The 16,418-nt window shown below is 41.2% G+C and overlaps 1 protein-coding gene across 1 annotated transcript; it reads left to right on the top strand.

Moving 5' to 3' along the window:
• Positions 1 to 410: 410 nt before the first annotated feature.
• Positions 411 to 15,869, top strand: LOC136631384 (guanylate-binding protein 1-like). Its single transcript, XM_066605663.1, has 10 exons — positions 411 to 600; positions 5,470 to 5,597; positions 5,679 to 5,788; positions 6,747 to 6,946; positions 7,553 to 7,795; positions 7,877 to 8,160; positions 8,430 to 8,642; positions 12,186 to 12,288; positions 14,277 to 14,461; positions 15,653 to 15,869. Exons 1-10 carry the CDS (start codon positions 426 to 428, stop codon positions 15,797 to 15,799), a joined length of 1,788 nt encoding a protein of 595 aa, XP_066461760.1. The 5' UTR covers positions 411 to 425; the 3' UTR covers positions 15,800 to 15,869.
• The last annotated feature ends 549 nt before the right edge of the window (positions 15,870 to 16,418 follow it).

Genomic DNA, 16,418 nt, shown 5'->3' with positions numbered 1-16,418 from the left:
GATGGGGAGAGGTCTGCATGGCCCATCCTTTTGACTCAAAAGCTCCATTTCTGAGTCAAACATGCAAACTTAAAAGTGTGTTAATTGTGAAACATGGGGGCAAATGTGCAGATCTGTCCTGGGTTCAAGCTGCCCATGGATTTGGGCAGCATGAACCCCGTGACAAGTTCCCTTTTATTTTGTTTATCTTGATTCATGAATAGAAAAAAACAAATAAAGTGAGTACTGAGTGTTTTTCAGGCAATAAAATAGATATTCATAGAAACCAGTTGATAACTTCTATGGCCACTATCTTGGCAGTCAGTAGTGGAACGCACTCAGCAGTGGTTAACTATCTGAGAGACCAACTGTAATCTTACTACGTCTACTGCTACATTAGATGTAATATTTTCATCTCATATTTTTTAAATTACAGACTTTATAAAATGGACAATCCAGTGTGTTTAATAGAGAACCATGAAGATGGAACACTACAAGTTAATAAGGATGCACTGGATATCTTATCCCGCTTTACCCAGAAGGTGGTTGTCGTGGCCATAGTTGGGAAGTACCGAACTGGGAAGTCTTATCTAATGAACATACTGGCAGGACGCAAAAATGGTGAGAAGTCTAACTATATTGTAGAAGACCACCAATAGTTACTCAGAGGAAAATTTCTATTACTCCAATTAAATCACAAAATTTCAAGAAATGACATACCTTTAACTTAAAGTGCATGTTAATGAAGGCCAGAATTCTGGCAAGCAAATTGGGGCATGAGAACACAGTGATTTAGTTGATGTTACCAAGACATGACTAAACTGCTCACATGATTGGGCTGCCAATATTCAGGGTCATGATATTACATTTGTACAAGGCACATGTACGACAGTCTTTTTGGTTGGCTGATTGGTTGGCTAGTGGAATCACTTGCCTGTTGGCCAGTCAGTCCATACACCACAGGAGATGAACCAGCAGGGTTGTGAAAAAGGGCACATTATACGCTGAGGGATTTCCGATAAACGACACCTCAGGGATCTTCTGTAGTGATAGAAAGAAGGCACTTATTGGTGACTAGTGCCAAGTTACAGGCCATATGTTCCGAAGGCACAGTCACGTGGGCTGGGGCTTACATATTTATGTCACCCTGGCTCCACTTCCTAATTGCGACCAGTATGCTGCAACATATACACTAATTCAGCAAGGTAATGAAAATTGGGAAGGAGAAAGGGTATTTTTTTATGTATGAGCTTGTTGGAAATGTCACTGTTTGTTAAAACCTTGGTGATAATGACCATAATATAATAATTTGACACTTCATAAAATGTGAAAAACAAACAAATGGGTTGCAGGACAAATACACTACTTTTTTTTAAAAAGGCAAATATCCCAGGTTGAAGTCTGCACTTTATCACAAAGACTGGGAGCATGTTTAGATAATCCCCTACTTGCAAACAGGTTCCGTTCCCAGAAAGCTGTTCGTAAGTGCATTTTTTGTATGTCAGAACAAATACTTGTTTGGAGGGGGATCACAGATGAATACTGCTCCATACAATGTTGGGTGCTATCTGTTTCTTACAGCCGACACCTGGGTGCAGCAGCTCCGACACGCTGCGTCGCTCATCGGTGCTGTTAACACTTTAAATGCTGCGGTCAGAATTGACAGTTATTGTGTTCATTGTTTTGTTTCATCTGCAAATATTGCTATTTTACTGTACAATTCTTCTACCAGGATATTAATTAATAAATTAAAAAGAATAGTACTAAATACTGCCCCCTGTGATACTCTACTAGTAACAGTGACCCAATCAGAGTATGTACCACTTACAACCACCCTCTGCTTTCTATCAATGAGCCAGTTACTTACCTACTTACACACATTCTCAACCAGACCAAGCATTCTTATTTTTTCTACTGACCTTTTATGTGGCACAGTATCAAACACTTTGGAAAGCACCAGATACATAAAATCCAATGACTCTCCCTGGTCCAGTCTAGAACTTGCCTCCTTATAGAAGCTGATCAGATTGGTTTGACCAGAGCAACCCCTCATAAACCCATGCTGGTATGGCGTTATACATCTATTTTCCTTGAAGTACTCAAGGATAGCATCTCTTAGAAACCCTTCAAACATTTTACCCACAATAGAAGTAAAACTTGCAGGCATGTAGTTTCCAAGTTTACTTTTTGACCCCTTTTTGAATATTGGCACCACATTGGCGATGCGCCAATCCAGTGGAACAGACCCCATCACTATTGAGTCCTTAAATATAATAAACAACGTTCTGTCTATCACAATACTTAATTCCCCAAAAACCTTATCTATTTTAATTTTTAAGGGTTAAACCAGTGACATTTAGTGGAGAGTTTACTTTATCCCTCTGCATCTTATCTGATATATTGTTTTTCTCTATGAATACACTGAAGAAAAAAACTATTTAATAGATTTGCTTTCTGCTCATCACACTCTATATTTTTCCCACATTATTTATTAAAGGTCCAACACTTTCAATATTTATCTCTACTATTTAAATAATTATTCCTGTAAGGTATGGACCTCTCACAGTAAGTATTTAAGATGTTTTTAAACATTTCCCATTTATTGTCTATGCTGTTGTTTCTGAGGACATTTTCCCAGTTATTAAGGTTAAGGGTAGAGATGAGTGAGCACCAAAATGCTCGGGTGCTCGGTACTCGAGTCGAACTTTCCGCGATGCTCGAGAGCTCGTTTCGAGTAACGAACCCCATTGAAGTCAATGGGCGACTCGAGCATTTTTGTATGGGACCGATGCTCCGCATAGCTGATGACTTCTCAAACACCAGAAAAGATCTGAAAGTCATGGAAACACCACAGAAACGGATAGGGAAGGGCAGGGGCAGCATACATGGCTGCATCTGAGGCACCGAGGTCCCACTATTAAGCCAAAATGGGGGCAAGAGTCTGGCGTCACCCCCCTAACAATTTACTTCGGACAAACCCTCATTAGCAAGGCACACGCGCTGGCCCATCTTAGCCAAAGCACCACGCTATCTCCAACCAAGGACAATCACTGCTTGCGGGTGACCCCGCTGCCTCTTCTCCTGTGTATACATGCTGGCATTACTGTCCAACCCCCCGTACGACCGTGTGCCCACAGCGCACATAAAAGTTTCCCTGCTCTGCCTTCAGCTGCCCTCATGCCACACGTTCGCTTCATAGCCACACCACCCTCATGTTTATTTATAAGTGCGTACTGGATGAGGAGGAACCGGAGGCTCACATTGCAGAGGGTTGGCAGGGCCAGGCAGCGACCCTCTTTGAAAGTGTGGGTGATAACCCACAATGCTGTTGAGAATTGATGATAGATTGACGTACCAGCCTCCACCTTGTGTGACCCAAGCTGCCGTGAGTTACATAGCAATGAGAAATCCATGTGTCCCCACACAGTTCATTCTGTGTAGGTGTCAGATAGCTGAACAACGCGCTAGGAAAGCCGTCTGTGCCCTACCCAAGTCATTCAGTGTATTTGTGCCAGATAGCTAAAACACCGCAACGGGAAATCTTTGTGCACCTACAGCATAGGCGAGCCCATGAAACCCAAGAAAAGTATTAAACATTAACCAATTACAGTGCCCAAACATGGCAGACTTTCACTCCACTGAGGACCTCGGCCTCTGCACACACCCTCATCAATCGTGGGCATGAAGCGGACTCTGATGCTAGTACAGCAGTGAAGGTCTCATTAAATTTGTTGCGGTTGCTTTCATCGTTCCAAAGACTGGATGAACCAGGAAGAAGTTCCATGGGCCAAACCTGGTGCAGTTGCATTTCCCCCAGGACATAGGCCTCTGCCCACACCCTCCGCATTCGTGGGCATAAAGCGGACTCCAATGCTAGTACAGCAGTGAAGGTCTCATTAAATTTGTTCCGGTTGTTTTTATCGCTCCAAAGACTGGATGAACCAGGAAGAAGTTCCACGGTCCTGGTGCAGTTGCATTTCCCCCAGGACATAGGCCTCTGCCCACACCTCAGCAATTGCGGGCATAAAGTGGACTCCGATGCTAGTACAGCAGTGAACGTCTCATTAATGCAGTAACGCTCCTCTTGTTTGGCCCAAACCAGTGTCTCAGATAACTGTGGTAACACAAGAGAAAATGCATGTTGCCCAGTGCTGATCCCCTGACCCCAAGCAGGAGGAGGAGGTGGCATTACAAGGCCAAGAAATCATGACCAGGACCTGCTATAGTCTGTGTGGGAAGTATGTGAGCAGGCCCTGGGTCAGGCTTGGTCCCAGCCTCCACCTTGTGTGACCCAAGGTGCCCTGAGTTACATAGCAATGGGAAATCCATGTGTCCCCACACAGATAGCTCAACACCGCTAGGGGAAGTCTTTGAGTTCCTTGGGCTCGCCTATGCTGTCAGTGCACAAAGATGGTATTACACAGGAAGGAATCAGAGTGCCCAAACATGGGAGAGTTTCACCCCACCAAGGACCTTGGCCTCGGCCCACATTTCTGCCCTAGTCAGTTAGTGTATTTGTGCCAAATAGGTAAAACACCGCGATGGGAAGTCTTTGTGCACCCATAGTATAGGCAGACCCCAGTAACATTTCTGTAGCAAAGGTATAGGCAGACTCCTGTAACATTCCTGTAGCAAAGGTATAGGCAGACCCCTGTAAAATTCCTGTAGCAGAAGGATAGGCAGACCCCTGTAACATTTCTGTAGCACAAGTATAGGCAGAACCCAGTAACATTTCTGTAGTAAAAGTATAGGCAGATCCCTGTAATATTTCTGTAGCAGAAGTATATGCCGACCCCAGTAACATTTCTGTAGTAAAAGTATAGGCGGACCCTAGTAACATTTCTGTAGTAAAAGTATAGGCAGACCCCTGTAACATTTCTGTAGTAAAAGTATAGGCAGACCCCTGTAATATTTTTGTAGTAGAAGTATAGGCAGACCCCAGTAACATTTCTGTAGTAAAAGTATAGGTGGACCCCAGTAACATTTCTGATCGTTGACAGTTCTGACTTATGGAGGCTTTTGTCTATGTCGTCCACATGCACTAATAGGGTACTTTACAAAATACTGTTAAGCCTATTATATTACCCCCATTATATGTCTTTCCACTCTTATTACGATGTCCTCAGCATTGTTCAGAATTTTTTCAGCATAAGTAAACCTGTATTGCAACATGCAAAGTTTTTTGTGGCTGCTCCTACTTCATGGTACTCTTGTTTATTTCTATGATGTATAATATTCAGGGGAACTCTGTAGAATAAAGATGTCCAGTTTGGGCAACCACCTAACAGATACTCTGGGGAAACGCTGATACACACTATGCCCACAGAAAAGTATGAGACTCATAAACAGGATAGTATATTTGAGGGAGTATATACTATTATTGATTTGCACCCTTCTTACTTCCGGCACCTCCATCATTTTCTGTTCATAGCCATCATTACCAGTGATTATGGGAAACCCATTCCTATCTACACATGTCTTATTCAACAGGCTTTTCATTGGGATCGACTGTCCAGTCCAAGACTAAAGGTATCTGGATGTGGTGTGTTCCTCACCCTATAAAACGTGAGCACACCCTGGTGCTGCTGGATACAGAAGGCCTGGGTGATGTGGAGAAGGTCAGTGGAAATATTTCCTCAGTTGTATAAAACTGATATCAAATGTAACGTGCTGTAAAAAAATGCTTTATTGTATTTCAGGGAAACAGCCAGAATGATTCCTGGATTTTTGCCCTTACTGTTCTTCTTAGCAGCACTCTGGTATATAACAGTATGGGGACAATTGACCAGCAGGCCATGGATCAACTCCAGTATCCTTCACAAGAGCTCAATGGGGGTCATATTACTATATATTAGAGGTATCAAGTGCTCTAAAACTCATAAGGTTTTATGTAGAACATGATAGGAAAATCCACAGCATCAGTGGATTCAGCTCAAAAGTACAAGTCTTGTAATAACAGGCGATTGGGAGCTCAAACCTATACCTGTACCCCCTGTTACAATTGCAGAGTATGCAATGCAAGAAACAGCAGTCAGCTGTAATCCAGAACCCAGAAACATGTGTCCAGGTCTCCTGCAGCGCCACCAATGGGAAATATAAGCATTACACAGTACTTACTGAAACCAATGGGCTGTCCATGTAATACACAGACAAAAAGATGCTTTTGGTACATCTGTTCATTTTGGCTAACTATTATGTTTTCTGAGTGGGGGACCCAGTATTTTAACTAAGAATTGAAAATATAGAGTATCTGACTATGCTTTTTTTAGCCGGATGACCCCTTAAGCAATTATGAGACCCAATTCAGGGTTCTCTGCTAAATCCGGAGACCTACATAGGCAAACATTTCTTCTTGAAGGCAATATATTCCTCTCATGAAATATGTAAGTGAGCTAAGTATTCGGGTGGCAATATTTTTCTAGCTTGTGTCATCATATAATTTTTTTTTCAGCTTTTATAAAAATCTGCCAGTAATCTCCAAGTTTGTTTTCTCACTTTTGCACTTCAACATGATTCAATAAAATGAACGATTGGACAAATCCCCAAATCGTCCCTTCTACTGGATCACATTGAAGTGCAAAACTGAGTAATATTTTGTACCTTTTCCATATTCACTCAACCCAAAACCCTCTTTGGGTCTGGAGCAGAGAGACTTTTTTGCGATTATTGTCGCACTTTTTAATTTCACTGCACAGAATGTCTTTCCACATTTTGGAAAGGAAAAATAACTATTTCCAGGAGAACTAAAATCCCTTAACTTCTCGTAGTTATGTCACAGAACTTGCTGATAGGATAAACGTGAAGTCAACTGAGCAACAGAACGATTTAGAAGATGATGCATCCGAGTTCAAGAGAACTTTCCCATCATTTGTGTGGTGTGTTCGAGATTTTATTCTACAACTGAAAGTTGATGGAAATGATATCACTGAGGATGAGTATCTGCAAAACGCATTGAAGCTAAAGAGAGGTATACATGTTACACTGGCAAACAAATGGAGAAGGATCTGTCTCCACTACTGACATGTCTGTTGAAAACTCAGATACACTTTAAGGATATTTTCACATGTTGCGCTTGAACTACAGTTATTTAGAAATAGTCATGAACTGTTAAACACAAAACAAACTCAGTTTATGCCAACTGTTTTAAGGCAAGTAAAGGTGAAGCATATAAAAACCATATACTTCACCTTCATCTACCGCGAAACCACAGCATTTACTGCATGCAGTTTCTGAATTTATTTAGAGGTGTTGACTATAACAGTTGGCTTTTTCAAGGAAAAGTATTTCTTTTATCTACAAGCAAAAGTGGGAAAATAGATTTTAAGACAGGAGTAAGGCATTATATTGATGCTCAGTCTTGAAATTGATAAGAGATACAGTGCAAAATATGTAATAGGATCCCCCATCTACCATGCAGCACATAATCTTATGTGTCAGAGCAGCCTCTGGGCCCCCCAGGCAGTAGGACCAGGGTGCTACTGCTACTTCTCTGCCATCTGCAGCTATGCATCAAAACTTGATGGTTCATATATAAAAGTGCAAATGTAAATTAACTCCAATAATCTATTTCTAGGCAGGAGTACAGCAGTGCTAAGTTATAACCAACCTCGGGAGTGTATTAGAGATTTCTTTCATTCACACAAATGTTTTGTGTTTGATCGGCCGGCATCCACGATGAATCTCCAAAACCTAGATGATATGAACCAGTCTCAATTAGAGCCTGCCTTTGTACAACAGTCAAAGAAATTCTGTAACTACATTTATAAGGAGAGTCCAGTTAAAACCCTACCAGGTGGCCACCAGATGACCGGGAGAGGTAAGTCCTCTATGATTTAGCATTTGTCTACATCATCTTCTGCACTCAAATGGTCTCATTCTCACAATTCTATATCATTAGGTCTCGGAGACATTGCCATCTCCTACGTAGAGTCAATTCGTAGCGGTTCTATCCCTTCTATAGAAAATGCAGTTCTTGGGCTGTCAAAAGCTGAGAACTCTCGAGCCGTACAAGAAGCTTTATCTAAGTATGACAAGTTGATGGATGAAATTGTAAGCAAATTTCCAACGGAGACACAAGAGGAGTTTTTTAACCTGGAAAAGAAATGTCACTCAGAAGCACTGGAAGTCTTTATGAAACTTTCTTTCAGGGATGAAAATCAAGAATACCAGGACAAGCTACTAGTAAGTACAGTGATCACAGGCAACCCCAGTAATTTCATAGCTGCTCTGGTTATCATCTGATCGCTGTGGGTCCCGCTTTCAAGAGCCTCACCAAAAAGTTGATTTTATTAGGATTGATGTGGCTAGTTATTTATTTATCGATGCAAGGGAAGTGTTCTATTACATTTGTATCACATTGCATATGTAGGGAATATGGCTAGGGGTTGACCAACAGAACACAGTTTCTATTTATTTTTTGACAGGTGTTCTTTAATACTATTCTTCTGTAGGAACACATAGATCAAAAAAAGGCAGCGTATCAACAGCAAAATGAAGAAGCATCTATGAGAAAGTGCAGAGCATTACTCCAGGAGCTCAGTGCTGCAATGGAGAAAGGAATAAAAGAAGGGAAGTATGCTGTGCCCGGTGGATACAAGTTGTTCACTGAAGAGAAGAAAACATTGGAGGCTGATTATCTGAAGGCCAACGGCAAGGGGTTAAAGGTATGCAGAACTGAACTTTGCTACCTTTCTACTCTTCCATTTAGCATGAGCAACAGAGGTCACCATTCCCTTTAAAAAAATTTTTTAAAAAATCAGAGAAAGTCTGTTTACACAATTCAGATTCTCTTGTGCAACTTGCATCGCACAGTGCATGGACTCCCCATGTGCTGTCCGAGGTACAGTACAGTGCACATTATATATCCTATTTTTATGTGAGACTCACACAAGAATAGGATATGGAGCGAGTTTTCAAATTTAGACCATAGTTCCAAGTGAAAAATCGCTTCTACGCATGAACCCATTGAAATGACTAGATTCGTTTCCCATGTGAGTTCCATCCATATCGTAATCGGATGGAATTTACGTGGAAATATCGCCCATGTGAATATGCCCTAAATATGTGTCAATTTCTCCAGCCATTCCCAGTAGCAAGATTTTGAAGGGAAAATATTTAACCCCTTAGTGATCAACCCTGTTTGCGCCTTAGTGACGGAGCCAAATTTTGGAAATCTGACGTGTGTCACTTAACATAACTCCGTGAAGGTTTTGCATATCCAAGTGATTCTGACATTGTTTTTTCGCCACATGTTGTACTTAATTTAGGTTGTAAAAATAGATCGATATAATTTGTGTATATTTATTAAAAGTACCAATATTGGGAAAAAAAAATTTAAATTGTCATTTTTTTCACCTTTTCAACGGTAATATTTCAAATATGTGCAAACATACTGTACAATTTTTTGCTCAGATATATATTTCCATCTGTTCACTTTATTCTGGACCCATGTTTGAAAAACTTTCGTTTTTTTTTTAACCATTTAGGAGACGTACAAATTTAACATTAATTATCTACATTTTGAGCAACACTTTATTTTCCGGCACCAAGTCAAGATTGCAAAGGCTCATGGGTGTCAGAATTATAGAAAACCCCACAAATGACCCCATTTTAAAACTACACCCCTTAGTGTATTCACTGAGGGGGGTCAGGAGTATTTTGACCCCACAGTTTCTTTTCAGGAATTAATGCAATTTAGAGTAGAAAAAATAAAATTTCATATTTTTGCAAATACGGAATTTTAAACAGAGGATTTTTTTCTATAGTGCACATAAAAATGAGGATTTACACCTCAAAATGCATACCCCCGTTTGTCCTGTGTTCAGAAACATACCCATTGTGGCGCTAATCTTCTGTCCTTATGTACAACGGGGCCAAAACTGAAAGGAGCAGCTGATGGCTTTCAGATCAGACATTTTGCTTAAAGGCATTTTAGGCCCCATTGCTCACTTGTAGACCCCTTGAGCGGCCAAAACGCGGAGGATCCCCACAAATGACCTCATTTTGGAAACTAGACCTCTTAGCGCATTAATTTAGGGGTGTACTGCATATTTTGACCCAACAGTTTTTGAATGAGTCAAAGCAAAAAAGAAGTAAAAAATTATGATTTTTGTTTTTTTTTAATCAATTATGTAATTTTAAAAACAGTTTTTTTGGACAGCAGACATATGAATGGAGGCTTTCACCAAAAAATGGATACCCCCGTTTGTCCCATGTTCAGAAACATACCCATTGTGGCCCTTATCTTCTGTCCGTATGCACAAGGGGGCCCTAACCGAAAGGAGCAGCGGGTGGTTCTCAGAAGAGACATTTTGCTTGAAGGCGTTTTAGGCCCCATTGCACACTTGTAGACCCCTTGAGAGGTCAAAACGATAGAGAAGCCCCACAAATGACCACATAATAAAAACTCCACCCCTTAACGCATTCATCTAGCTGTGTACTACGTATTTTGACTCCACCGTTTTTAAATGAATCAAAGCAAAGCAGAAGGAAAAAAGTATGATTTTTGTTTTTTTGGCAATTATGTCATTTTAAAAATAGTTTTTTTTTGTACAGCATACATAGGAATAAAAACTTTCACCCCAAAATGGATACCCCCATTTGTCCCACGTTCAGAAACATACCCATTGTGGCCCTAATCTTCTGTCTGGATGCACAACGAGGCCCAAACTGAATGGAGCGTCAAACTTTAACTGTCTTTTAACTTTTACGTGATCGCCATTATCCAATGGATAATGGCGATCACATGACCGAAGACGCTCACCGCGGCCCCCCCATGACATCTCCAAGCTTTTGGCTACCTTTAGTAGCCAGGAGCAAGGAGGTTTTAAATTTCCTCTTGCCCTCCCCAGCTTCTGCGCATGCGCCAAAACTGGGGAAAGGTCCGCGGATAAGGATCCCGTCAGGGGACCTCACCGGTGGCCTTATTTAAGTAATTTCACCTCCCCTTACGGATTCGATCCATGAAAATTGAGCTTTTTTTAACCTTTATGTGATCTGTGAAAAGCGTACCATGGCACGCCATGAAATCTCCAGGCTCTTGGCTACATTTAGTAGCCAGGTGCGGGGAGATTTTAAATTACCCCGCCAATCTGCGGCTTTTGCGCCTGCATCCGCCATTTTGGCGGCGGACGCGTGTGCAAAAGCCAGGCAAGGTCCGCGTATAAATCTGGGGGCTTTAGGTACCTAATTTCATCTCCCCTCATGGATATGATCCATGAGGGGAGATAAAACAAACTTTTTTTCTTTTTTTTTTCACTTTTTAAACTCTTTTTAAACTTTTACATGATCGCTGCTATCCATTGGATAGCAGCGATCATGTGACCGGGAACCGCATACAGTGGCTCCTGGTGACAGCTCCCTGCTCTCGGCTACTCATACTAGCCGGGAGCAGGGAGTTTTTGAATTTTCTGGGCCTCCCGGCTCTCTGCGCATGCACGTGACGTAATGCGTCTGGCGCGCATGCGCAAACGCCGGAGGAGGGTCGAGGTGAAGAACAAAGATGCCAGACAGCGCGCTGGAGCGGAGGTGAGTACTCTCAGCTCCCCTTACAGATCCGATCCGTAATGGGAGCTGAAACTTTAACTTTTATGTACTTTTTGTTAACTTTACCGCGATCGCCGGTATCCGGTGGATACCAGCGATCGCGTGACCGGGGGTGGGGTCCTGTGGCCCGGGATGACAGCTCCATGCTGTCGGCTACCTCCGGTAACCGGCAGCATGAAGCTATCACGTCCTGAGCTTGCGGGGCTTACATTCCTAGAGGATACATATTTCTACGTCCTCTAGGAATTAAGCCCAGCAGGCCAGGACGTAGAATCCCGATGGGGCCGTCACTAAGTGGTTAAACCCTAAATGCAAACAATATTACATTCCATGCCAAGTGGCCTCCACTAGCCTTGATTCGATCCTGCTTTCCAATCTTGCTCATTTCATTTTCCATATTGCTGTACTTGACCTGAAATGGTCGCCACATTAGTCGCCTCCTAACATTTTTATAATTCTTGAGTATGTTGTCTTCATTGTGTGATAGATCTGAGATAAGCCAAAAGCTTTTCTTGTTTCCAACTGCTGACCTGGCTCCTAAGGCTACAATAAGGCAATAAATTAAATGTGATGCATTCATATGTAGCAGAGCTTTGTTAAAGTGGCAGCCTGTATTTAAGAATTATCTTTAACATATCTACATCACTTTCACTTCTTCATAGTCTCTGGAGGTCTTGAACGATTACCTTAAGGAAAAGGAAAGTATAGAATCCACCATATTGGCCGCTGATAAAACTCTGGAAGAAAATGAGAAGAAGTTGGTTGGTAAGATTTTAGAGTAACTGATAGTCTTAGATCTGTCATGGATGCAAAATGCTTAGTGTTTTAGGTTTATGTTAATTGTCAATCGCACAATTGGCGATGTAAATAAGTCTTCAGCTTTTGAGAAGCTTCAACTTCCACAGGCTGGAAGCTGTATTTTCCTAACAGCTGGACCCCACAGCCCACTATACAGTATGGGTTTCATTAGGAAATTCCATTTGAAAAGATGGACCCAATTTGAAATCTCTATATCTCTGCAAATACAAACCGTCCATGAATGAAACTCTTACCACTTGAAAAGGCAGGCCATAGAGTTTCAAATAATTACCGCCAGATGCCTCTCCCAGTGCACAGACAGCCCCTAGCCTCAGTCATTCGCAAGATGGTGACCTCGCAATACAAGGTGTTTTGCGTTCTGCAGTTCCGCAAGACTGAATCCATTATTGCCATGTATTTCAACAGCATTTTGGTATTGATCTGCAGATGCCAAAGAACATTTATCATTGGTACCAACAATTTGAGGAAACAGAGTGTTTATATAAAGGAAAGAGCACAGGGTGACCACACTTTTCAGAAAAAATGTGAGAAGAATTCAAGAGATTTTTCTACATGGCTCGTTAAAATACACTCATCTTGCCAGCCGAGAGCTTCCGAACCCTCATCCGACTGTCTTGTGTACATTAAGATGATGTTTAATCGTGTGGCCAAAGTGGTTACAACTGGTAGAGGCTCTTCATACAGGCGACAAAGGAAAGCTTGTAGAATTTAGTGATGCGATGTTACAGAACACGAAGGATGACAACTTCTTACAGCTCTTGGTTTTTAGTGATGAAAGAACTTCTCATCTAAGCAGTTAAGTTAACTGTTACAATGTGCATATACGGGGATTAGAGAAACCATGAAAGAATTTCAAATATGAGCGTAAGCCTTCGAAAGTGAACGTGTTTTGTGCTGTTTCTCAAAGAAAGGTTTATGGCCCTTTTCTGTTTTGATGGAAACTCAGTTACGGGGCAAACGCATCCCGAAATGCTGCATAATTTCCTCTTTCCACAACTTCACAAAGACTCCAATTAGTTCATTTTTCAGCAAGACGGAGCACTGCCACATTGGCATCTGCAGCTTTGACGTTTCCTAAATGGCAAACTGTCTCAATGTTGGATAGGTCACGCAGGACCCGAAGACTTGGCGCTACACTCTTAGCCCCCAGGATGCCCCGACATTACACCTGGTGATGTTTTCTCTTGTGGGTATATGTCAAAGATTGTGCTTTTGTGCTATCATTAGCGACTAATCTGGATGACCTCAAAACCAGAATTACTCCAGCAGTGACCTCTGTGGAAGAAGACATTTTCAGAGGCGTTTTGGACAAATTCAACCATCATCTTAATCTTGTCCCTACGGCAGGTGGAGGGCAAATTGAGCATTTATAAAATGGTTAGTAAAACATGACAACTCATAAACGAGTTGTAATGTTTTCTGTAATTGTTGCCATTGGGAACTATACTACTTTGAAATTGGGTTCATCTTTTTGTAACACCCTGTAAAATGCCAAGATAATGTACACAGTGTCCATGCAAATAGTATCATACAGTTTCTATATCATATCAACATTACCATAAAGTACCCATAGAAAAGGTGCCATAGAGTACCATATAGTGTTCATAAATGTAAAGCCCTGATAATGTCATAAAACTACCAAGATAAATAGTGCCATACAGTTACCAGAAAAATAATACATGTATTACCCATATCATGTTACAAAATATCAAGGTAAAAAGTGTCATAGAGTACTCAAACAACTAGTGCTATACAGTGCTCCTCTAGGTGTAGATGCCATACAATGGACCTTATGCTATGTGATGGCATTTGATTTGTGCTGTGTCTCCCAGTAGGTGAATGAGGATGGTACCCTGTGCGGCCACACTGTTGGCACACAGCAAACCCCACAGGACTAACAGAGAATTATCAAAACTGTCCATTTGTTTCTGTAGAGCAGAGATCACAGGCAGAAGCTGCAGCACGAGAGAAGGAGATCCTGGAAAAGGCTAACCTGGATCTAAAGAAGAATGAAGAGGAAAGATACAAGATGCATGTGGAAATGCTGGAAAAGAAAATGAGTGAAGAAAGGGAGAATTTCAAGATAGAAAATCAAAGGCTGATAACACAGATGCTGCAGGTAATAGATCGCACTGACCTGATTAACAGGAGAATTTTAGAGTAAAAAGTATTTATTGGTAATGATTATTTTAGTGTCGAGTAAACTGTTAAAAAGTTTGGTTTGGCCAGTTTGCCAAACTTCGGCAAAAAGTTCAGTTCAGTTTGAATAGAAGCAGAACTGCACTAGTGAAACTGATGTATAACAGTGTCTAAGAGCCATAAAAGTACTTCTTACTCTCCATCTATATAAATATAGATGGAGAGTAAGAAGTACTTTATGAAGAATATTATGAAGAATAAACCCACACAAACACAGGAAGAAGATAAGCTCCATGCAGAAGTCCGATATGCTAACCACTGAGCCACTGTGCTTTTTCTTCCTATTCCTCCTCCTATGCCTCCTTTTCTGGAGGAGGAAGATGAGAGAGCAAGCATGGTGGCTTAGTGGTTATCATAATTGTCTTGCAGTGCTGGGGTCCTAGGTTCAAATCTGACCAAGGACAACATCTGCATGTAGTTTGCATGTTCTCACTGTGTTTGTTTGAGTTTCTTCATCTTAATAATGTAAAACCCTTAAAAAAAACCTTATTTACATAGTGCATAAATTTATGAAGAATGAGGAGAGGCAGAATTAATTTTAGTGGATTTGACCAAGATAAACCGCTGAGGTTTGGATTTATGCTGAAGAAAGCTTTTAGCAAAGTTCGACCCAAAATAGGGTTCAACTGTTTTGTTCGCTCAACACTTATTAGTTTCAGTGAACAATACATAATGGGAAATATAGCACTATATGTTTCTCAAAGTCCAACCAGTGGCCCAGTAGTTTCATGTGGCCGTGGGCTATCGTATAGTGCATATAGTCGAACTTGTGCAGGACTACTATCTGCTGTAAAACTGTATTCTTAACAAACAAGGTGTGTGGGGTTGGGGGTCCTAAAGGTTATGAAAAGGATGTAGAGGGGAGAAGAAGCAGCATGCTCTTCTGTCCTGGGTGATGCCATAATGGTATTTTAATCTTTCCTATGGGGCTCCATGTTATGGCGCCAGGTTCTTTTGTCCAAGACAGCGTCACAAATTAAAAGTCTATAGTTACCTGTATGATGCTGTTTAACATAGAGGGGAGGCTGAACACCATAGACCCATGATTCTAATGTCTAATAAATCTAGTGACAAGTTAACAGAATATATTAATCCAATGTGCTCTCTGCAGGACCAAGCAAAATTGCTGACTGAAGGATTTAATAGAAAAGCTGATATGTTGCAAGCAGAGATTAGCCTGTTGAGACAAGAGAACAGCAGACCTACAGTTTTAACGCTCGGGCCCGTTCTGCGTCGTCGTTTATTTCAAAGACCTTAATGATCACGAGGTGCCATATTCGTCACATGACGGACCTCTGTTGGTGTCCATCATTCTAACAGGTCAAATACTACTGCATGTCTGCTAACAGAACCTTCAACACATGTGGACAGAGACAAACAGGTGTATAACTTGGTGCATTAGGAGGTTTATTAAGAAAAACCTATATATAAGTAATATGAAGTGAATGTTCACCTTTGATGAATATTTTATTTATATGGCCAAAATTCTGTGCTGATTAATTTCACAATACATCTTTAACCATTTCCAATCAAATTTGTATCCTGGTTTTCCTAGGGGGCTTACTCTTTTTCTGCTGTTATACAACGGCGCTATATGCTGGCTAAAGCCAGTACTGCATGATGTGACACGTTGGATAAGCTCAGAGAGACTGGCAATATACAGTAGGAGAACCACGACGGACGCCTTCCAGCTTTAAATAATAATGTCTTCAGACGTCAGACAGTGGATTGGAAAGGGTTAAAGAGATCAGAGCTCCCTTCTTTCTGATATAGAGCTCCATTCATAGCTATAGAGTCTATAAAGTGTAAAAAAATTAATTGTTGTTTCAGAATAAGTTGTAATGTGTGTACATGAGGAAAAACACTATTTCTGACCA

The sequence above is a fragment of the Eleutherodactylus coqui genome, chromosome 6 (genome assembly GCF_035609145.1).
Source record: "Eleutherodactylus coqui strain aEleCoq1 chromosome 6, aEleCoq1.hap1, whole genome shotgun sequence".
Taxonomy (NCBI): domain Eukaryota; kingdom Metazoa; phylum Chordata; class Amphibia; order Anura; family Eleutherodactylidae; genus Eleutherodactylus; species Eleutherodactylus coqui.
Note: the sequence above shows the minus strand (reverse complement) of the source record. Positions and strands in the feature narration are given on the sequence as shown.